Raw genomic sequence first — 22,968 nt, 5'->3', positions numbered from 1 at the left:
CTCAGCAAGGAGGCATTCGGGAGGCACGCCTGGAGGAGGAAACGGCCTGGGCAAAGGCCCGAGGGCCACACCGGGGGGGGTCCCCAAGTCTGCTGGTGCTCAGCGGGGCTGGAGGGGTGCAGGACAGGTGGCTGGGCCCCATGTGCTGCGTGGTCCACCCACTTTGCTGTGGCGGTATGTGCCGGCCCCTGCACCACTCACTCCCCGCAGCGGGCCCAGGGCCCAGGCGGGCTGCCCTCAAGACCCTCCTGGCACTTCAGACTTCAGTGAGCGCGGATGGGGGTCCTGGGGGGCCTTCCTAGGGAACAGGCCCCAGCTGGGCCATGTCCCCACAGGGCCTCTTTCCTTCACGCAGGCTCAGGGCTGGGTGGCCTCCTCGCGTGAGAGAGACCAGCAGTCGGCACTGTGTTGGAGGGCCCCGAGCACATGTGCGTTTGAGCCTCCATCCTCCCAACGGCAGGAAGTAGCTGCTGCCGCCCCCCCCACCAAGGGAAACTAAGGCTCAGAGCCAGTGCCAACACCCAGAGGGCCCACAGGGCCGGGCGGTGGAGCCGGGTCGGGGCTCCTGCGAGCAGAGGGCCTGGGCACAGACCCGTCTTGCCCTCGCCTGCCTCCTCCTGGCTCACCCCCAGGAATGCGCACCCACCCCGGCTCACATCCCTTTCCTGTCCTTCCTGCCCCGGGGCGGAAACCAGCTCAGATTTGCTGAGGAGCCAGGCGGAAGCCTCGGGGTGGCGGGGCCTGGGGGCCGGGGAGGGTGCCGCCTCTCCCCAGGGCGGGGCACATCTGCAGGCCCGGGGGGCATGGGCGGTGCCATGCCGGCCTCTGCCCCGTCCCTCTGTTCCTGACCACATGAGGGTGGCCAATGCCTCTGAGCCCCCAAGGGTGCAGCCCCCCGCTGGGTGCCAGGCATTGACCCACTCAGCTCCCCAGCAACCCAGGGGCCTGCTGGGCCAGGGCGTCGCCCCACAGATGGAGAGAGGAAGGCCAGCCCAGGGACGTGGGCTGCGTGCGAGGGCCAGCTCTGCCACCCCAGCCTTCCTCCACCCTGAGGCCACTGAGCCAAAGGGTCGGGCAGGGGTGCCAGGGTGAGCGGGCCCCCACCGGGGCGGGGACCCTCTGCGGCTGGGGTGCTGCTTCCAAGAGCGGGACCTCCGGCCGCACGTCCTGTCCTGGGACGGCAGCCCCGTCCACACTCCTTCCCCCCGTAGGGTTAAGAGGAAGCAGCCGGGGGTGCCGGCCCCGCTCCCCAGCCCAGCTGCATCCTGGAGACTCTTCTGTGACCCGAGGCCCTGGTGTCGCAGCCGGCCCTGGACAGACAGAGGCCGGAGCCAGGGAGAGGCCAGGACCACAGGCTCAGGGAGACGAGGCCCGTGTCCTTCCAGGCCCGCCAGGCAGGTCCGGCCCCAGCTCCACTCTGCCCTTCCCCCCTGCGCAGCCCTCTAGGGAGAGGAGAGGACAGCTGACCGGGACCTGGTCCTCACGCCACGCCCGCCCCATCCAGCTGGGCTTCCCGCCTCCCCACCCCTCTGCTGCCCAGACTAGCTGCGTCTGTCCGGGGACCCTCCGGGCTCACTCGCTCACTGCCAGCCCATCCTAGGCCCCAGCCCCCACCCTGGTCCTGGCCCATTGGGAAGTGCCTTCCTTGCCCCGTGACCGCTTCAGGCCCCTTTCTGGGCTAGGGGTCAGACGCCAGGCCGACAGGGTGGGCTGTGGCCCCGGTGCCAGGCCTGCCGCTGCAGCGATTGTCTGCTGCAGTTCCTGCCCCGGGCGTCCTTCCTCCGCTCAGGCCGCCGCTGGCCCGGGGCTGAGTGTTTGTTATTTGATCTCTATCCTCTCGGCCCTTCTACCAGGTGTCTGGGCTGCTGGGAAGAAACACTCTCCTCTTTCCCACGCTCCCCGACACATTTTAATGAATTAGCTGGAAGCCCCGCCCCCACTGCCCGCCTGCCCGCTCACCCGCCCACCCCTGCCGAGCGCTTTAAGGTGGCCACAGGCCTCGGCCCAGCTCTGGCCATCGCCCCTTCCACACTGTCCTCTCCCGGCCGCCCCTCCCAGACCTTCCCAGCCTGGGTCCCTGGGTGTGTCCCACCGCCCACTGCTCTGAGCCTCTAAAGGAAAGGGGTCCCCAGAGGGAGGAGGGAGCCCTCTCCAGCCCTGGACTCCATCCCACCATGGCCTTCCAGGGTGGCACCCCTGGGCCAGCTCCCAGGAGGACAGGGGTCCAGCCTTGTAGTCAGGGTTGGGTCTGTCCCCCCAGATCCAGGTTGAGGGCTTCTCCTTCAGAGCCAGTGAAGCCCTTGCCTGTTTGTGGAAGTGACCACATCACCAAGGAATGCCACGCACATGGGAGGGGGCTTCTCTGAGCCCCTGGACTGGGTCTGGCAGGGATGAGCCTCCTCCCCCCCCTCCCCCCGCAAGGCATTTGGAACAAACGCCCTCCTTTTGGACATGTCCTTCAGCAAACATGAGCAAGTGCTTCCTGGAGCCCGTGCCCCACATGTCCCTCTCCCTGTCCTGTCCTTGAACAGGGCAGCTCCTGGCACATGGGGTGTGGACCAGAGCGACCCCGAGCAAAATCACCCTCAGCCACGGTGCAGCAGGAGCCACGGGCCTTCCATCGGCTCCCCATGGACAGAGTGGCCATCACCCCAGCCCCACAAATGCACAGCGGGTTGAGGGGGAGGCTCAGGTGGTAGCCGGGGCTATACCTGTCTGACCCATGCTCCGGAGCAAGGGTGGGGCGGGCAGCGACCTCAGGCTACGCTCCTGTGGCCACTCCAGCCACACCGTCCCTGCCAGGGGCACCGAGCCGACGATTTCATGGCTCGAGGTGGCGGCCTCGCGTTCCCACACTGAGCTCACAGGGGCCCTTTGTCTGACGCCCGCCAGGGGTGTCAATGGGACTTTTCTCCCAGGCTCTGCTCCCAGACCCAGCGGGGTCTCCAGATGCTCTTCTCCAGGCCAGGGGGCCTCAGCCCACCTGGGCTGGGGCTTCTCTGTGAACCTAACACCTTCTGGGGACAGCCCTGGGCACAGCCAGGCCCTGGCAGATACACAAAAACCACAGACGTGACCGGAAGGAGGTCCTGCCCCAGACATGTCCTCAGAGCTCCCTCCCCTCCACGCTGTTCCAGGGAGCGGCAGGCGGGGGCGGGTTGCCCAGCAGGTCATGGCCTTGCACAGGGTCACACCTCCCCACTCCAAGGGTCCCTGCCCGGAGGTGAACGTGGGCCTGGGTGCACAGAGCCCAGGACAGCCTCGGCTGGGCCTCCCTCTGAGCCATGCCTTGACTCTGGTGCTGGGGAGGTGGTCCGGGACCCCACCCGCAAGGTGGTCAGTTCAGCAGCCACTAATCCAGGCCCCCTTACCGCGCCCAGGGACACGCCCCCACAGGATGAGCGGGGCAAAGGAGGGGCTCCCAACGGCAGCAGCACCCCAGTCACACCCACAGCCAGGCCAAGCACAGCCCCGGGCTTCCCCACCTGCGTAGTGGAGAGCTCCTGGGGGCGGGGGAAGGGGGGGCAGGTCTGAGCAGGGACCAGCCTCAGGAAGACCTGAGCAAGGGGCCCGGGCGGCCCTCCCTGGCCGCTGGAAGGACCCCAGGGGAGTCAGCCAGGGTCAGAGGCCTGAGGTCTTGCCCCGCGTTTCCTTCGGTTTGGCTGCAACTCCTCCCAGGTCACGGAGCAAGGTGAGGGCTCACCCATGTGAGTCTCGAGGCCTGGGGGGCACGGGGCAGACACCCACCGAGCTCGTCCCCAAACAAGGCCTAACAGGGTGGTCTCCGCAGCTGAGGCCCTGAGCTGCCTCCCCGGGAATTGCCAGCAGCCTCGGAAAGAATTCCGGTGCCTGCCCCAGGCCTACCGCTCCGAGAGTCATTCCTCCTTAATTGCCAACGACCACAGCAGAGCTACAGACTGTTAAATCCTAACGAGGAAATGTGGCCGCAGTGTTAGAGTGTCAATAAAAGATGGGTTTACTGTTTGGAAATGAGTCATTTCAGAGCAGCCTTGGCACCTTCCCTGGGGCTGCCCACCTGGCCAGGCCTTACCGGTCCGGTTCGCGCTGATGGGGGTGGCCCAGGAGAGCGAGGCAGGCCCCCGCTGAGGAGCCCCACTGCCAAACCGCCCCCAGCCCCGTGCCTCCTCACCCACAGGCCCGCTTCTTCTCCGGGCAGGGCGGAAACCAGGCCCTGCCTGGCTCCTCATGCCAGTCAAGTTAGGGAGCAAACTCGGGGTGACCCGGGCCGCCAGGGGAGCCGTCCTCGAGCGGGAGGGCCCCGCGTGGCTGAGGTCGCACGCCCGAGCTCCTCGCGGGGGTGTCAGCCTCGTGGAAATGCGTCCCGCGGGCCGGGCTTGGCGGGTCTCGTCACCGCGAGCGCCCGGGGTGCTGGGAACGCTGAGGGTCCGTGGCCAGCGCTCCAGGAGAGCAGAGCGAGACCCGGGGTCTCTACCCAGGCCCCCCGAGTCTGAAATGCCCGCGAAGACCCACCCAGGGGAGGCCGCCCTCGGGTCCCCTCGGGGTCGCGCTCGGCCCTGGGCCGGGCCTGGTCTGTCCTCACAGGGAGCTTGGAATTCCCCGGGTGGCCGGAGGGAGAGTGGGCGGGACGACGGTAGAGACTCGGACTCCCCCCCGCCCCCCCCACCACACACCCCCCCCCCCACACACACACACACAGCCACCTGGCTCCTGGCCCCGTGCGACCGGCGACCAGCGCCCCCTGCCGCGCTGCACACCCCCCGACACGCCCCCGACACGCCCCGCCCCGGCACCGCCCCCACGCGGGCGCCGCCCAATCGGCGGGCCGCCGGCGCGCGCGTCACGGCCGCCCTATTGTTATGCAAATATAAAGGAGGTAAAAGTCGCCCAGGCGCGGCGAGCGGGCGGGTGAGTGCAGCGGCGCGTGGGGAGGCGCGTGGGGGCCGCGTGGGAGCCGCAGCCGGAGCGAGCGAGGACCGGGAGCGCGCGGCGCCGCCGCCCCGGCCCGGCCGGCACCGCGAGCGCAGCGCCCGCCCCCGTCGCCCGCCCGCCGGGCGCGGCTGGATGTGGCGGGGGTCCCGCGGCGGCGGCCCCTGGCCCCCATTGCCCGGAGCGCCTAGGGGCGGCGTGCGGGGCCCGGGGGCGCCGCGCCCTCCATGCGCCGCGGCGCGCCCCGAGGCAGCCGGGGGCCCGCGCCGAAGCCGCCGCCCGCGCTGAGGCCCGGCCCGGCCTGCGGCCAGCGCCCGGCGGCAGCATGAGCCAGGCCGAGCTGTCCACCTGCTCGGCGCCGCAGACGCAGCGCATCTTCCAGGAGGCCGTGCGCAAGGGCAACACGCAGGAGCTGCAGTCGCTGCTGCAGAACATGACCAACTGCGAGTTCAACGTGAACTCGTTCGGGCCCGAGGGCCAGACGGCGCTGCACCAGTCGGTCATCGACGGCAACCTGGAGCTCGTGAAGCTGCTGGTCAAGTTCGGCGCCGACATCCGCCTGGCCAACCGGGACGGCTGGAGCGCGCTGCACATCGCCGCGTTCGGCGGCCACCAGGACATCGTGCTCTATCTCATCACCAAGGCCAAGTACGCGGGCAGCGGCCGGTGATGCCGGCCCGGACCCCGACCCGTGCGCGGGCCCCGCGCGTGTCCACCCTGCTGTACCTTCCCTCCAACTACCTCGGTGTGCGCCCGGCCCTCGGCGCCCGCGGCCACCACAAGTCCGGCGCGCAAGTCGGTGCCCACGGGAGCCGCGCCCGCCCGCCCGCGGCCCGGGGTCGGCGCCCCCCGCGGCCGCCGGGGACCGGCCGGAGCGCTTCCCACGGCCCCGCCCGCCGCCGCGCGGGTGGGGGCAGGGCGCGGGCTCCAGCCCCTTTGAAATTTGAGTCTCGCTACCAGCAAGTTCGGAATCCCGAGACACCGGATCCTCCGCTCAAAATGTTCTCCTGAAGGTGGAAGGACCCGTGGCCGACGCGCGACGGAGACGACGCTCTGCTCTTCCCGGGGTTCTAAACTATTTATCACGTGTGTGCATATTTGTGGGTGATGTTTGTGCGCCTGATTTTTTTGTTTGGAAAATATTTCGCGTGGTCAATGTGGTTATGGGGGGGGAAGATGCATTTTTTTTTTCTAGTCTTAAAACTAAAAACTTGAGTCTGTCATTTCTTGGTTGCACTGAAATACCGCCCAGCCTGATGGTTTCCCCATGCTGCTCCGTCTCCCTCCGGCTTCTCTCCCTCACCTCTCTCCCCTCCTCCCCGCCCTCCCCTCCCTCCTCTCTCTCACACTCACACACACAATTCCGCGTGAGTTTTGGAAGCCCCAGGCCTCCCTCCGCCTTGTCCGGTGAGAGGCCGCCATCCCCCAAGCCTGCCGGTTTGCAAAGCTTCCGCGGGAGCCTGGGTGCTCGGGTGTGGCGGTGATGGGGGGGGGGGGGGGGATCAAGCCTTTTCTAGTGAGTTCTATTATAGTTAACAGTCGATTGCACACTTTTTTAAAAAAAGTAAATGGATTTGCCACGATTAAATGTCATAACATTTATGACAATATAAAATATTAACATATTTTAAGCCAAGTTTTAGGTGTATTTTTTGAATCTTGGTTATAGACCCAATTTTAAAGGGCGTTGTATCCAGCGTTGTGAAGGCAACTGTACCCATATTTATATTTTTATAAAATGCCTATAAGACTGTGAATCTCTTGTGCTAATTGCTGAGTGAGCTGAAGGGCCGCTTTGCCCCTCTTCAGCCTCCCGGAGCTTCAAGGACCCGATTCGAATCCGAAAATCCTGCCACGGGGGAGGGGCCGCCGGGAGGGGCCGCGCGAGGACCTAGGACGGAGGCGGTGCTTCTGCGTCACTTTCTGTCCCGAAAGGCGCCCTTCCTGGTCTCAGAGGTTCCAATTTTCTATGCAACCCCACACCCCTTGTTGTTTTGATCCTGAGAAATAAAAGGGAGGCTGAATTATTCAAATTTAAATGAGGCTTCCCCTGGGTAGAAGTGCTGCTGACCCTTCGTGCAAAAATGGGGAGCACTTGAGGACACAGGTGGGTGGAGGCCCTTTGTGCGTGGCTGGTCAGATTTGGGCAGTCATCTGTGGCTTTTTATAAAACTTTGTGTGAGAAGAATATATTGATAATGTCAGTGAAACAAGCAGACATTGAAACTGAGGCACAGATTACTCCAAAAGGAGTTTTTCTGTATATTTTTTCTAGATGCAAATACCTTTTTTAATTATGTTAATTAATGTTAAGACATTCTAGGCTTACATGGAAGCTGTGTATGGGTCCCGGTGTGATCACTTTTAACTGGATGAAGTCTGCAGCACATTCCTGAGTGTACGATATAGACTTGTAGCCCAGCGTGAAAAATTTATAAATAAATTTTTCATTGATCTTTTTATATTAAAAAAAGTTTGTTGGTTCTTCTTGGGCTTGGCACCGGGATGAGGGTCAGGCTGCAACATGCTGTTTGCGGGTGACGGCTGTGCAGCGCTTGGCTTGTTTCCACCTGAAGACAGAGCCTGGTAAGCTGCCTCTTGGCTCAGCTCAAAGGCACCGCAGTGGCCACGCACAGGGCTTGTGAGGGCCCGCCTGCCTTCTTCCAGCCATGGGAGTGGGGCACCTGAGGGCGCCCAGAACCGCTTCCTCCACTCCCTGGCAAAGGCCTCCACGTGGAAAGTTCTACTTGAAGCTCTTCCCGCCCTCCCCCCTCCCAAAGCCAGCCTGAGATGCCAAGGGTCTTAGGAGGGATCAGGCCCCTCTTGTCTCCCCGCTCCCTGCTACCGTGGGTTTTTGCTGGACCACCTGCTGCACAGAAAGGGTATCTTTTAAATTTGGGGGAACTTCTGATGAGTAAAAAGGCTTCCTCTGCTCCGGTCCCTGGTGGTGCCTGGGAGATGAGGCAGCCACTCCCCCAGAGCACAGACCCCGAGTTCGACTCTGGGTCCACCCCGGAAGCTTGCATGGGAGAGGGTGCAGGGGAGGACATCCAGCCGGGGCAAGAGTAGCCTGCCCAGAGGAGACTGGGAGAGCCAGTGGGCCAAGGAAGTTTTAACTTTACTGGGACTCGAGAGTTACAAGATAACTTTCTCCTGTAAAGCTTCCAGACGCCCCTGTGAGAAGCCTGAGGGTATAAGCTTCCCCTCAGGGGGGTGCAGCTACATTTTGTCCCAAGACCTGAAGACAGATGCATTGCCCTTACCCTGTTCCTACTTTGCATCTCCAACTGTGTTCTGCCCTGAGGATTTTCCGAGTGAATTTTCAGTTGGTTACACAAGCATTTACTGACCCCCAGCTGGCCCACTAGATGGACCAGCTCCCTTTGGTTAGATGTCACAGAGGTGAGTGGAATATTTGATGCAAATGAGCCCCCAGGGGAAGGCCTGACCTGAGCCTTCAGGGGGAGTGGCTGAGGGTGCTGGGGGTGCCTGGCCCCAAAGGAGGAGGTGCTAGAACTTGGACGCTGTTGGGGCATCAGGCCTGGGCACTACCTGGACCCCAGGTGGGCCAAACCTCACCTCCACTTCCCACCCCAGACACTCGCGCAGGAGAGGGGGTCAAAGCCGTAAACAAATGAGCAGAGGGTGCTCCCGCTTTGTGGCCAGGGTGAGAAAGAAGGTGCAGCTGACCCTCTCTGGGGCTGGGCCTCTGGGAACCCCTGGAGTGGCTGCCATGGAGAAAGCGGACAGACCAAATGGGCAAGGGCAGGGCCCGCCCCACTCCCCCCCACCTCCCACCCCGCGGCCAGGAGTGTTGGCAGCTCCTGTCCAACTGTCCGTCTCTCTGACCTGACCCCGGCCGGACGCAGGAAGTGTTTACTGTTGGAAGGGATGCCAGAGAGAGACCAGGAAATGCAGGAAAATGGTCAGCCAGAAAGAGTGATGTCCAAAGCCAGCAGGCGTGGGAGCCAGGACAGAGCGGCCAGAACGAAGGGCCAAAGAGACGGGTTAGGAGGAGGAGAGGGAAGGGGCTGCCCTCTGGGCTCTGTCCCTCAAAGGCCCTGGCTCAGCACAGGGAGGCACAGCCCCGGTCGCACACAGGCACAGGGACGCGGCCCTGCAGCTCTGACCCTCGGAAGGCCGAGTGCCTCCGGACGTCGCAGTGGAGCCTGCGGAGAGGAGGCCGGCGTCCACCCGGGCCTTGAGGACAGGAAAGGAGGCCCGGCGCTGCGTGCAACTGGGAAACAAAGCCTGAGGCCGCGGAGCCTACGGGTGCAGGCCCTGGGAAGTCTGGGAATCACCGACGACTCCTCTCCTCCCGAGGCCTCCAGCGCAGCCCCTCCCGGGGCTCCGGGGTCTCAGGGAGGCCGCCCTCCCCCACCACTCCGCCTCGGCGGGCCTGGGCTCCCCGCTCGCCGCCAACACGCCCCTCCCTCTGCCCGGCGCATTCTTCTGCTTGGCTGTACGTCGGACTGTCCCTCGGCGCGGCCGTCTGTCGGTCTTTCTTCTCTCGCCCCCTCCGAAGCCGCGGGCCCCATTCATCCTCCAGGCCTCTGCCCTTTCCTGCGAGCGGGTTCCGCTCGGCGAGCAGCTGCTATGCTAATGAGAAGGGGGTGGGGGGCGGCGGGGGATCGGCGGGGGAGGGGGGGACGAGGTGGGGGCACCCGCAGGGGGAAACCAGCGTTGGGAGGCCGGGGGCTCGGCAGTGAGGGCCCGGCCGAGAGAGGGGAGGGACGGGCGCTCACAGAGGCCCGATCTCTGCATTCAGAACCGGCGGGGGCCACTCGCGGGCGCTGGGAAAGGGCGCCGCCCCCGCCCCGCGCACCCACTCGCCGAGCGAGGGGTGCGAGGAGTAGAGACCAGCTGTCATCTCTGTTCTGGGGTCGCGGCCTGGAGGGCGGCTCGTTCCGGAGGCCGCCCACCCCCCCGCCCACCAGACGCCGCTGCGCGTGGGGCTTGGGTGCGCCCCGCGCGGGCGGGGGTCTGAGCCGGAGACGGAGGGCCGGACACCCCCGCCGCCCCCCGGCCTGGGTGGTTGGACGCTGGGGCGGGCGCGGGCTGCCCCCCTCCCGGAGGCGGCGCCCGAGGACCCCGGGCGGAGGCGAGACGGGGGAGGGGCGGAGGCGGCCCGAGCTGGACACGGGGACCCCGACCGCCGCCCACCCGGCGTCCTAGGCGCGACGAGGGATGAGGACGAGGACCCCCGAAACGTGGCTCTCGGAGCCCGGGACGCCCCCCGCCTGGGGCGGGACTCCCACGAACGGGCACGGCGAGCAGCGCCCGATGGCAGGGTTCGGACCCGGGCGAGGACGCCGGCCCTGAACCGCGCCGTGCGGGCTGTGCTGCCACCCTGCGGATGCAGCGGGCACTGCGCCCTGGGGCCCTGGGGCCCGGGCGGCGAGACCCCCCGCCGGCCCTTCGCTGAGCGCAGGCGCCCGCACCGCCCACCCGCGCCGCCGCCGGCTGCGGACCCGGGCCTACTGGTCGCGCCGCCCCGCAGCACCCTCGCGTGTCTGGAGCCCGCGACCTCGTCTCCTGAAAGGTGGCCGGGGCCCGTGGGGGGTCGGGCGCGAGGGGTTAGGGTTAGGGAGCCGAAGCCGCTTCGGATGGGGGCGCTCGGGCCCAGCTCGGGCTGAGAAGCCGGGTCCGCTCCACGCGGTGGCCGTCCCGAGCGAGGCGGGGCGAAGGTGCGCGCTGCGCAGAGGAAAGAGCCGGAAAGGCTGAGAGCAAGTCAGGTGGGCCCAGGTCTCGCTCGGGCGACCACGGGAGAAAATGTCCAGCAGACCCTGGTCGGTCGTGGCTACAGTGACAACACCGGCAATCTGTGGGGCTTGGGGGAGGGGGCAGGGCCAGAACTGGGGTCACCTTGCGGAAGGGCGGCCACAGAGGCCCGCTGCCCGGCAGGGAGGGCCCTGGAGCAGGGTGGGCGTGTCCCTGGAAGGGGCAGCTGTGTTGAACCTGTTGACCGACATTAAACATGCACAACGTAGGAGCCGTGAGCTGAGTTTTATTCCGGATCTTACCGAGGACTGTAGCCTGGGAGACAGCGTCTCAGTAGCTCTGAGGGGCTGCTCTGAAGAGGTGGGGGAGCGGCCAGGATCTGTGTGGTCTGGGCCAGGGGGTGTGTGCAGCCAAGCACACATCTCGGTAGAAGGTATGGAAAGATGCAAGAATCCGGGTTCATTAAAATTTTTTCCTGAAATATATCTAACTCTCTCAGGGGCCTGTTTTAGCCTGTTTTCCCAAATCACAAAGTGCCTCATCCTGTCTTTGCTCCTGAATCCCTTTCAGGGTACACTGTCGGTCAGCGACTGCAGTGGCCAATGACTTGATCTTTGTAGAGCTGGCCAGCGGGCCACATTCTTGGTTTTACAACCCATAGTGGCTCCTGGCTTCTGCAGGCCCCGGAAGGTGAACCAAACCAGGGCCTGGGAAGTGACCCCATCACGGTGCTCATGGAGCGATTGGCCGTGACGCAGTATTCTCCCATTTGGTCAAAAGGGGAAGGGGGGACATTTCAGGGCCCCGGAGTCACAAAGAGTGGATGGTCAGCAGGACACAGGATGTGTCACAGCCCTGTGGACATGGCCACCACGTGACTCACTTCAAGACACAGACCACATCCGTCAGAACCATCAGGACCAGCAGTGGGGTGCTTCCAGATCACCCTGCAGAGCCTGGAGCCTCAGCAGAGGGTGGCGGGCAAGGCTCTGATGGTCAGGTGAGGCTGGCATTGGAATTGCAGAGTCTGCCAGCCGTCTCCCCACCCCGTCCCCCATTCCACAGCAAGTGTCTGTGTTGGGCATGAGCAAGGAAAAGAATTCTCTCTCTGTCTGAACTCTTGCCTGGCTCAGAGATGGGGCCTGGAGACCAGGTTTACCCCCAGTACGTGTCCCCCCGGTGGATAAAATCCACCTCTGCCTGTCTGTGGGCCTCCTCGTTGGTACCCTATGGACAAGAACCCCCAAGGGAGCCCAACCCAAATTGTCCCATAAACTTTCCAAAGAGATATGACAATATGCAGAACAGCAGCCATGTAAATAAGATGGAATGTATTTCTCATCACTGAAGTTAGAATAGGTGGTCCGGGGCTGGTATGTGGCATTAAGATACAGGCTGTTATTCTGCTGGGTGGACCTTCCATTCACATGGCTCAAAATGGCAGCCCATGTCCAGCCATCAAGTCTACATTCCAGCCAACAGTGAGGAGGAAGAGGTGAACTAGGGCCTGGGCCCCCTCCTTCCAGGACACTTCCTAGAAGTCTGTTTTTGCCAAATCTGCTCACATCCCATTATCTAAAACATAGCCACATGCCCAACCTCATTGCAAGGGAGGCTGGGAAATATAGTCTTTATTCAGTGATGTGCCTAGCTTAAAATGGGGCCATAGAGGAAGAAGAGCTGCAGATTTGGAGGTGGTCTGTTCCTGCCCAGGTGACAGCAGCATCCAGGCCATGTGGTCAGGCAGAGTTGTCTGTGTCTTATGCTCTGCCTTGTTTTCCCTGACGGGAATACACTCTACACTCTAACTTTGGAGGTTTGTGCTGAAGAACTTTCTAAGAATTAAAACTGTCCAGCAATGGACTGAACAGAATGAAAAGCGGAAGCACTCCTGGGTGCTTGTTTGCGCTGAGATTTACACCTCCCAGTCCTGACCGATTATACGTGCACAGCCCCACGAGAAACACGACGGGGGGAGCACAGCCCGTCTGTGTAGTGATGGGTCCAGCAGACATGCTGCTGTGCCCTAGGAGCCCCAGAGCCATTCTCCACGGGAAACGATGCTGCAGGTTAGGTGAACAAGGCACTGCTGTGTGGCCGTCAGGAAACGGAAGGCCCAGGAAGCACTTGGGACACCGCTGCTCCCTGCGCGAGGCGAGAGCAGGACTGGGCACGGAGGAGAGGCAGCCTTTGCCCCTCTGCTCCCCGTTCCCGCTTCTCCAACCTCCCTCTCCCTTATCTCGGAGCAAAGTAATAAGTAACCAGGACTTGGAATTCTCAAGGTTATTTTGTCAATAAAGTTCTCCTTCTCAAGTGTCCCAAGATGTCTTTTGGGGCATGGCTTCTTTTCGTTTTAATCAAGGTCGAAAGAAAATCATTAGGTTTATCATTCACATTCCTAAAAATCAACTTTACTGCAGTATAATTTATATACAATAAAATGCAGCCATTTAGAGTGTGATGAGTAGGGACTGGTATGTATGCCCACAGAACCTACACCATAACCAAAGTATACATTTCCATCAGCCCCCAAAGTTCTTCCGCACCCCGACTCAGCTGGCTCCCCTCGCCCCCGAGTCCCGGGTCACCGCCGACCACTTCTATCACCACGGGTCATAGGATTATCTATAAAAGGACTGGTGTGGTTTGTACTTCCTGGCTTTCTGGCCCTCAGTGCCAGACTCACCCATGTTGTTGCAGTAACTTTGGGGGGGAGGGGGAGGTCTTTTTTTTTCTGTTTTTTTTTTTCCCCATTAGAAAAATCTGGCTGATACCACACAAAACACAGGATAGTTTCCACTGGTAGTTTTTCAGTCGACAGAATTATCCTCAGTAAATGTGCTGGCAGCACAGGGTACCTCAGAGAGCCCAGGGGAAAGGGGGCACAGGCCCACCCCTTACATTTTCAAAACACTCCATTCCCTTCTCCTGGGCACTGATCCTTAAGAACTGGGACTCTGACCCCACAGTGTCTTTAGAAAATCATCTTATCAAATTAACGTTTAGAAAATGAAACTTTAGGGACTTCCCTGGTGGCGCAGTGGTTAAGAATCCGCCTGCCAATGCAGGGGACATGGGTTCGAGCCCTGGTCCGGGAAGATCCCACATGCCGCGGAGCAACTAAGCCCATGCGCCACAACTACTGAGCCTGCGCTCTAGAGCCCGCAAGCCACAACTACTGAGCCTGCGTGCCACAACTACTGAAGCCCATGCGCCACAACTACTGAAGCCCGTGTGCCTAGAGCCCATGCTCCACCACAAGAGAAGCCGCTGTAGTGAGAAGGCCGCGCACCGCACGAAGACTAGCCCCCGCTCGCCGCAACTAAAGCCCATGTGCAGCAACGGAGACCCAACACAGCCAAAAATAAATAAATAAATAAATAAATTTATAGGAAAAGAAAAAATAGAATTTCCACATAACCCAGCACGTGTATTACTCTTTTCCAAGCTTAGGTGTACACCCAAGAGATATTAAAACATACATCCAGGGACTTCCCTAGTGGTTCAGTGCAAGGGGCCTGGGTTCTATCCCTGGTTGGGGAACTAAATCCCACATGCATACCGCAACTAAAGATTCCTCATGCCACAACTTAACATGCTGCAACGAAGATCCCACGTGCTGCAACTAAGACCCAGCGCAGCCAAACTAAATAGATATTAAAAAAAAATACATCCACACAAAAAACTGCATGCAGGGACTTCCCTGGCGGTCCAGTGGTTAAGACTTCGCTTTCCACTGGAGGAGGCGTGGGTTCCATCCCTGGTCAGGGAACTAAGATCCTGCATGCTGCACAGTGAGGCCAAAAAAAAAAAAAGTTGCATGCAAAAGTTCATAGCAACATTATTCATAATAGCCAGAAAGTAGTAACAACCGAAATGTCCATCAGCTGATGAAGATATAAACAAAATATGGGATATATATGCAATAGAATATTATTCAGCCATAAAAAGGAATGAAATACTGATATGTACTTGAAAATTAACCTTGAAAATATTATGTTAAGTAAAAGCTACCAGACACAAACAAAAGGACAAATATTGTATGATCCTGTTATGAACTGCCTAGGGCTGGGGGTGGGGTTGGTAAGAATAATGGGGAAGCACAGGGTTTCTTTTTGATGTGACAAAAATGTTCCAAAATTAGATTATAGAGATGGTTGCACAACTTTGTGAATATACTAAAAACCACTGAGTTGTGCACACTGTATGGTATGTGAATTATATCTCAATTTTTGAAAGCTCTTTAAAATAAAAATAGGTTTTTATAACTATGTAGTTATACTCTGCAATTTGTAATGCAGATTATTAACAAATACAGAGAAGAGTTAAAAAGGGCACTTGGTCCCTTCCTGTCATGGATCTGGGACTGAGAATGTCAACTTGGAACTAAAAGCTACAGCACACAGTGGACATCAGGGCACGGAGCATACGGCGTTTCCACAATTTGGACATCTTGTGGAGTGACGCATATACCCCAGTGATGCAAAACTCTTCTACCTGGAGCCACCTTTGAGACACACTGGAATGTTAGTCCCATAACTTTACAACTTGAAATGCCCAAATGTGTTATCAGACTTGTCCTGAGTGACTTTGGATTATTTCAAAACCTGCAAAACTTCTTCACAGGATGATGACTTCTGACCATGAAGGATATTCAAAAGAATGGGCCACTGGGTCTGAGGTTAATTCTGAAAAAAGTTCCAAGCATTTTGTACATTCCTGGGAAAAGTGTTCCTACAACGTTCTGTCAAGTACAAATTGGCACTCACCATTGGCACTTGCCATCTACCTCTACAAGGATTCAGTCATGTGTTGCCGCAGCTGCTGACTTTCAACACCCCCTGGAAGGAGCTTAGGTGGAGAGCTGAACTGAGGCCCTCTGGGCTCTGGGTAAAACTGGCAGAACAGGTCTTCCGATAGATGGATATTTTCAGGAGACAATTTTATGAGCCCAATTCTTGTATCTCCTCATATCTAGACAAGCGCTAAAATCCTTCATGGCGACGTCTGCTCCGCATGACTGGCAGTGACCTGCACGAGACTAGCAGAAACCTTCTGTAAAAAATGTGTGCGTGATTGCATGTACTCCCCCTTCACCCAAATCACATCTATACTGACCTCCCCCCTGCCTCTGTGGAGCAGTTTCTCAGAGCGATCTGGGACACTGTCTCCCGGGCTGCAGTCCGCATTTTGCCCCAAATAAAACTTAACTCGCAACTCTCACGTTGTGCATTTTTTTAAGTCGACAGTTCCCATCACTTCTAGAAAAAAATTAAGGAACCCTATAGCCACCCAGTCACCTCCAAAGGCGAGAGGGTGGAGAATCCCAGCTCAGACGCCAGGCAGTCACCAGGCACTGGGAAGTCTGCCATTCCTCTCCTCTTGAGCATCTTGTAACAGAAAAGCTGCAGAAGGTCACTGACAAGACCCAGAGCAACATGTGGTGGGCGGGCTTGCAGCTGAAGCTCCGGAAGTTTGAAGCCGGTGAGGGATCTGGCTGTTGGGTGCTTCTCTTCCCAAGCTGTACTGACCCCTTCTGGAAGCACTGAGTACTTTTGCCCATAAAGGCCTGCAGCTGCCCCACTGATAATTGCAGTTCTTCTATAACCATTGCCATACAATCCAAGACCTTCCTCTGGTTCTGTAAGCTTTTATGGTAGTCAGGATCTGTGTGAAGAACTTTTGTGGGAAGATCAAGATATGTCATAGGTTCCACTTCAATCTCTGTCATTTTGGCTTCGATTGATTCTTGTATCATGTAATAAGATGCATCCATTCTGATAGTGCAGCAAGAGCTGGCCCCAAGTCTGGCATTCTACAGAAAACTTTGCTGTGCAATCCTTCATCTCAGCCACCGGTGTTTCCAGAGGCAAGTCTGAGGCTTTTCCTTTGGATCTTCAAAATATTTTTGTAGACTTCCATCACTTTCTACAAATATTTGTCTGCAAATATTTCAATTCTTCAGAAAGAGAAGATGCTTAGGTTCTAAAACTTTCAAGACTGAAAATAATGGCTTTTTGTAATAAAGAATTGCAAGACAAAAAATAACCAAATGGAAAAATCTGGAGTTAAAAAGCACAACAGGGCTTCCCTGGTGGCGCAGTCGTTAAGAATCTGCCTGTCAATTCAGGGGACACAGGTTCGAGCCCTGGTCTGGGAAGATCCCACGTGCCACGTAGCAACTAAGCCCGCGCGCCACAACTACTGAAGCCCGCGCACCTAGAGCCTGTGCTCCGCAACAAAAGAAGCCACCGTGATGAGATGCCCGTGCACCTCAATGTAGAGTTGCCCCTGCTCGCCGCAACTAGAGAAAGCCCGCGCGCAGCAACGAAGACCCAACGCAGCCAAAAATAAAATAAATAAATAAATTTATATTAAAAAAAAGCTCAACAAATGAAATAAAAAATCCACAAGATTCTGGTCCTAGAGCAACTGGACATCCACGTGCAAAAAATTAATCTGGGGGAGTGGGATGAATTGGGAGATTGGGACTGACATATATACACTACTATGTATAAAATAGATAACTAGTGAGAACCTACTGTATAGCACAGGGAAGTCTACTCAATGCTCTGTGGTGACCTAAATGGGAAGGAAATCTAAAAAAAAGGGGATATATGTATATGTATGACTGATTCACTTTGTTGTACAGCAAGAAACTAACACAACATTATAAAGCAACTATACACCAATAAAAACTAATAAAAAATTAATCTAGACACAAACCTTACACCCTTCATAAAAATTAACTGAAAATGGATCAGACCTCAATATAAAATGCAAAACTATAAAACTTCTGCAAGATAACATAGCAGGAAATCTAGATGACCTTTGGGTGGGCGATGACTTTTGAGATACAAAACCAAAGGCACGATCCATGAAAGAAATAATTGATAAGCTGGACTTCATTAAAATTAATAACTTCTGCTCTGGGAAAGGCACTGTCAAGAGAATAAAAAGACAAGATACAAACTGAGAAAATATTGGCAAAAGACATATCTGATAAAGAACAGTTATCCAAAACAAACAAAGATCTGTTAAAACTCAACAACAAGAGGGACTTCCCTGGTGGCCCAGTGGGTAAGACTCTGCATTCCCAGTGCAGGGGGCCCGGGTTCAATCCCTAGTCGGGGAAATAGATCTCGCATGCATGCCACAACTAAGAGTCCGCATGCCGCAACGAAGATCCCATGTGCCACAACTAAGACCCAGTGCAGCCAAAATAAATAAATATTAAAAAAACAAAAAACAAAAACCTCAACAACAAGAGAACAAACCACGTGATTTTAAAATAAGCCGAAGTTGTCTTGCTCCCCAGCCATCCTGGTGGCTGCTCTGGGCTGGGGGAGTCCTGCTCCTAAGGCAAGATGCTGGCCACGAAGAAGACGAAAAAGTCGCTGGGGTCGATCAACTCTAGGCTCCAAATCATTATGAAAAGTGGAAAGTACCTGCTGGGGTACAAGCAGACTCTGAAAATGATCAGACAAGGCAGAGCAAAACTGGTCATCCTCGCCAACAACTGCCGAGCCTTGAGGAAATCTGATATAGAGTGTTATGCCATGTTGGCCAAAACTGGTGTCCATCACTACAGTGGCAATAATATTGAATTGGACACGGCGTGTGGAAAATACTACAGAGTATGCACACTGGCTGTCATTGATCCAGGTGATTCTGATATCATTAGAAGCACGCCAGAACAGACTGGTGAAGAGTAAATCATGAACAATTTTTCTTTAATAAAACTGGCCCAGGAAAAAAAAAAGAAACAAAAAACCCAAAAAATATTTATAAAAAAATAAAAAACATGCTGATAGAAACTAAAGAAGACCTACATAAATGGAAATAAATCCTGCATTCATGGATTAGAAGACTTGATATTGTTAAGATGTCAGTATACCCTAAAAGTAACCTACAGATTCAATATAATCAAGTTACATGAATCAAACTTACCAACAGTCTTTTTTGCAGAAATAGAAAGTACAGAATTTGTACATGTGTCAATTTACAAAGATTCCTAAGATAGCTCAACTATGAAAGGCTAGAATCTGACCGTACATCTAGAAGGCTATACTAGGTGCAACATAAAAACAAATTGAAACAATTTTTTCTACAAAGATTATAAGGGTTTACTATAAAAACTTTATCTCAATAAATTAGACAACTTACATGAACTGGATAAATTCTTAGAAATTTATAGAAAGACACAAATTACTAAAACTAACTCAGGGGCTTTGCAGACGTAATTAAGGATATGGACCTTGAGATAGAGAGAGTATCCTGAATTATCCAGGTGGAGCCAATCTAGCAAATGACCACTTAAAATAAGAGAAATTTTCTTGGCTGTGGTCAGAGAGAGATGTGATGACAGTAGAGGGGTCAGAGGGATACATGTTGTTGGCTTTGAAAAGGAGAAAGGGGACCATGAGCCAAGGAAGGCAGGCAGCCTCTAGAAGCTGGAAAAGACAAGGAAACAAACTCTCCCCAAAGCCTCGAGAAGGAACCCCAACACTGCTGATACCTTGATTTCAGCTACTTTGACCCAATTTGGACTTCTGACCCACAGAACTGTAAGATGATAAATGTGTGTTGTTTTAAGCCACTAAGTTTGTGGTAATTTGTTATGGCATTAATAGAAAACTAGTACAATTATCCTGATACCAAGGCCAGACGAAGACATCATAAGAAAACAAAAATTTAGACCAATATCCCTCCTAAATATAGATGCAAAAGTCCTCAACAAAATATTAACAAACTGAATAAGCAACGTATAAAAAGGATTATGCTCCATGACCAAATGGAATTTAATCCTAGAATGCAAGGTTGGTTCAACATCTGAAAATCAATTGATGTAATACATCATATTAATAAATAAAGAACATAAACCACATGATCCTCTCAATATATGAAGTAAAAATATCTGACAAAATCCAACCCTTATTCATGATAAAAACTCTGAATACTCAAAAAATATAAGGTAAGTTTTCCAAACTGATGAAGAGCATCTACAAGAAAATCTACAGCTAACATCCTACTTAAATGGTCAAAGACTCAGTGCTTTGCTCCTAAGATCAGGAACACCACTTCTACTCAACATTGTACTGAAAGTTCTAGCCAGTACAATCAGGCAGCAAAAAGAAATAAAAGGCATAGAGACTGGAAAGGAAGAAATGAAACTCTATTCACAGAAACATGATCCTACATGTTTAAAATCCTAAGGAATTCACACAAAATCACTAGGACTAATAAATGAGTTCCACGGGTCACAGGATCCAAGATTAATATACAAAATTCAATTTTATTTCTACATACGAGCAATGAACAACCTGAAAATGACATTAGCAAAGCAATTTCACTTGCAAGAGCATCAAAAAGAATAAAGTACTCAGGAATACATTGAAGAAAAGAAGTGCAAGACTTGCACCCTGAAAACTACAAACATTGCTAAGAGAAACTAAAGAAGACCTAAATAATTGAAAAGCAATTCTAAGTGTGATTAAATATTGTTAAGATGGCAGTTCTCTGCACCTTGATCTATAGAGTCAATGCAATTTCCATCAAGACCAGGAAATCTTTTTTTTTTCCCCAGAAATTGACAAGCTGATCTTAAAAATTATATAGAAAGGCAAAGGACCCAGAACAACAACAACAACAACAAAAATCTTGAAAACTAAGAACAAAGTTGAAAGACACACATTTCCCAATTGCAAAACTGACCATAAAGCTGACCATAAATCAAAAGAATGTGGTCCTGGCATAAGGACAAACATATAGATCAATGGAACAGAATTGAAAGTCCAGAAACAAATCTGTACAAATCTGTTAATTTTTTACAGAGGTGTTATGACAGACAGTTTAAAATGTTATTCAAGCAAAACCTGACCTAGGTGTTTCTGTGGAGGCATTTTGTAGATGAAGTCCATAATCATTTGACTTTAGGTAAAGGAAAATATCCTACATGACCTAGGTGGGCCTAATTCAATCCACTGAAAGGCCTTAAGAGCACAGCTGAAACTTCCCTGAAGAAGAAACTCTATCTATGGATAACTCATGACAGAGGTTCAGCCTGCCATTTCCAACTCCGGCCCTAAGATTTTTTTAACTTGCCTAGTTAGCCCCTACAGTCTTGTAAACAGATTTCTAGAAATTCCTTAAAATATATCTCTCACTGATTTTTTTTCTCTGGTCGGACCCTAACTGACACAGGGGTCAAGGCAAGTCAATGAGGAAAGGATAGTCTTTTCAAAAAATGGTGCTGGGACAATTGGATATTGACGTGTAAAAAGATTAATTTAGACCCTCATCTCACAGCATGTACAAAAATTAGTACAAAAATGGTTCATAGACCTAAATATAAGAGCTAAAAACATAAAACCATTTAGAATAAAACATAGAATAGGACTTCCCGGGTGGTGCAGTGCTTAAGAATCCGCCTGCCAATGCAGGGACACAGGTTCGAGCCCTGGTCTGGGAAGATCCCACATGCTGCGGAGCAATTAAGCTCGTGCGCCACAACTACTAAACCCGTGCTCTGGAGCCCACGAGCCACAACTACTGAGCCGGGCACCTAAAGCCCGTACTCCGCAACAAGAGAAGCCACCACAATGAGAAGCCTGCACACCGCAACAAAGAGTAGCCCCCACTCACTGCAACTAGAGAAACCCCACATGCAGCAACAAAGACCCAATTCAGCCAAAAATAAATATATAAATAAATACAATTATTTAAAAAAAAAAACATAGAAAAACCTTTATGATCCTGGATTAAGCAGAGTTCTTAGATATATCAAGGGCATGATCCATTCCAGAAAAAAGAAATTTGACTTCATAAAAATTAAAAACTAAAAAAAAAAAAAAAACTTTTGCACTTCAAAAGACGTTTTTTAAGGGAACTATACTCACTATCTTGTAATCACCCATAGTGGAAGAGAATGTAAAAAAAGAATATATATACATATATACACACACACACATATATATATAATTGAATCACTTTTTTGTACATCTGAAACTAATGTAACATTGTAAATCAACTATATTTCAATAAAAATATTTTAAAAACAAAAAATATATTTTTAAATCATGAAAATTAAAAACAACCTATAGACTGGGAGAAAATATATATTTGCATATTGTATATTGATAAAAGACTTATAGCCCAAATATATAAAGATCAACTCAATAATAAGACAAACAACTCGAATAATAGAAATGGCTGATAAGCACATGGAAAAATGCCCAGCACCGTTAGTTATTAGGGAAATGCAAAGTAAAACCACACATTAGTATCGCTGTAATAAAAAAGACTGTCAGTAACAAGTTTTGGCAGGGATGTGAAGAAACTGTGACCCTCATACACTGCTGGTGGAATGAAAAATGGTGCAGCCACTTTGGAAAGCAGTTTGGCAGTTTCTTTAAAAATTAAATTAAAAAAAATTTTTTATATGACTCAGCAATTCCACTCCTTGGTATTGATTCAGGATAAATAAAAACACATGTCCATACAAAGAAATTTTTGGCAAATGTTCCTTGCACCATTTATGCATAAGAGCCAAAAAATGGAAACAATCCAAATGTCCATTAACTGGTAAATGAGTAAACGAAATGTCTTTGATCCATTTAATGGAGTACTATTTAGCAATAGAAAGAAAGACACCAACTGCCGATATGTCCTAGGGCATGGGTGAACCTCAAAAACGTGCTAAGTGAAAGAAGTCAGATGCAAAAAGCTACAAAAGATTCCATTTGTATGAAATGCTTTTTTATTTTTTATTTAAGATTTTTTTTTTGGATGTGGACCATTTTTAAAGTCTTTATTGAATTTGTTACAATATTGCTTCTGTTTTATGTTTTTTTTTGATTTTCGGCCGCGAGGCATGTGGGTTCTTAGCTCCCCAGCCAGGGATCAAACCCTCACCCCTTGCATTGGAAGGCAAAGTCTTGACCTCTGGACCACCAGGGAAGTCCCCTGAAATTCTTTCTTAAAAAGGCAAACCTATAGAGGCAGAAAGAGGATTAGTGGTTGTCTGAGAAACGGGTAGAAACAGGGGTTCATGGAAAATTAGCAGGATGGATCTTTCTGGATGATGGAAATATTCTAAACCTGAATTGTGGTGATATTTGCACAGTTCTGCAAATTTACTAAAAATCAATAAATTATCGGGACTTCCCTGGTGGTACACTGGTTAAGAATCCGCCTGCCAATGCAGGGGACACGCGTTCGAGCCCTGGTCCGGGAAGATCCCACATGCTGCAGAGCAACAAAGCCACTGCGCCGCAACTACTGAAGCCCTCCCGCCTAGAGCCCGTGCTCTGCAACGAGAGAAGCCACTGCAATGAGAAG

At 53.5% G+C, this 22,968-nt stretch overlaps 3 protein-coding genes across 5 annotated transcripts in view; all 3 read left to right on the top strand.

Moving 5' to 3' along the window:
* EXD3 (exonuclease 3'-5' domain containing 3) overlaps positions 1-2,639 on the top strand; it is a 79,769-nt gene extending 77,130 nt beyond the window's left edge. For all 3 annotated transcript variants that reach the window (XM_036854736.1, XM_036854734.1, XM_036854739.1), the window contains one exon: positions 1,212-2,639. In XM_036854736.1, coding sequence (XP_036710631.1) covers positions 1,212-1,600 — 389 coding nt within the window. In that variant the 3' untranslated portion in view covers positions 1,601-2,639. The remainder of the gene's footprint in view (positions 1-1,211) is intronic.
* A 2,453-nt stretch (positions 2,640-5,092) lies between these two features.
* On the top strand, positions 5,093-7,351 carry LOC118896314 (NOTCH regulated ankyrin repeat protein). The gene has a single exon (XM_036854091.1). The coding sequence runs from the start codon at positions 5,234-5,236 to the stop codon at positions 5,576-5,578; it is 345 nt and encodes a 114-aa protein (XP_036709986.1). The 5' UTR covers positions 5,093-5,233; the 3' UTR covers positions 5,579-7,351.
* Positions 7,352-17,996: 10,645 nt separating this feature from the next.
* LOC118897230 (60S ribosomal protein L30-like) lies at positions 17,997-18,344 on the top strand. The gene has a single exon (XM_036856231.1). It carries the CDS (start codon positions 17,997-17,999, stop codon positions 18,342-18,344), a length of 348 nt encoding a protein of 115 aa, XP_036712126.1.
* Positions 18,345-22,968: the final 4,624 nt, after the last annotated feature.

The sequence above is a fragment of the Balaenoptera musculus genome, chromosome 6 (genome assembly GCF_009873245.2).
Source record: "Balaenoptera musculus isolate JJ_BM4_2016_0621 chromosome 6, mBalMus1.pri.v3, whole genome shotgun sequence".
NCBI lineage: Eukaryota > Metazoa > Chordata > Mammalia > Artiodactyla > Balaenopteridae > Balaenoptera > Balaenoptera musculus.
Note: the sequence above shows the minus strand (reverse complement) of the source record. Positions and strands in the feature narration are given on the sequence as shown.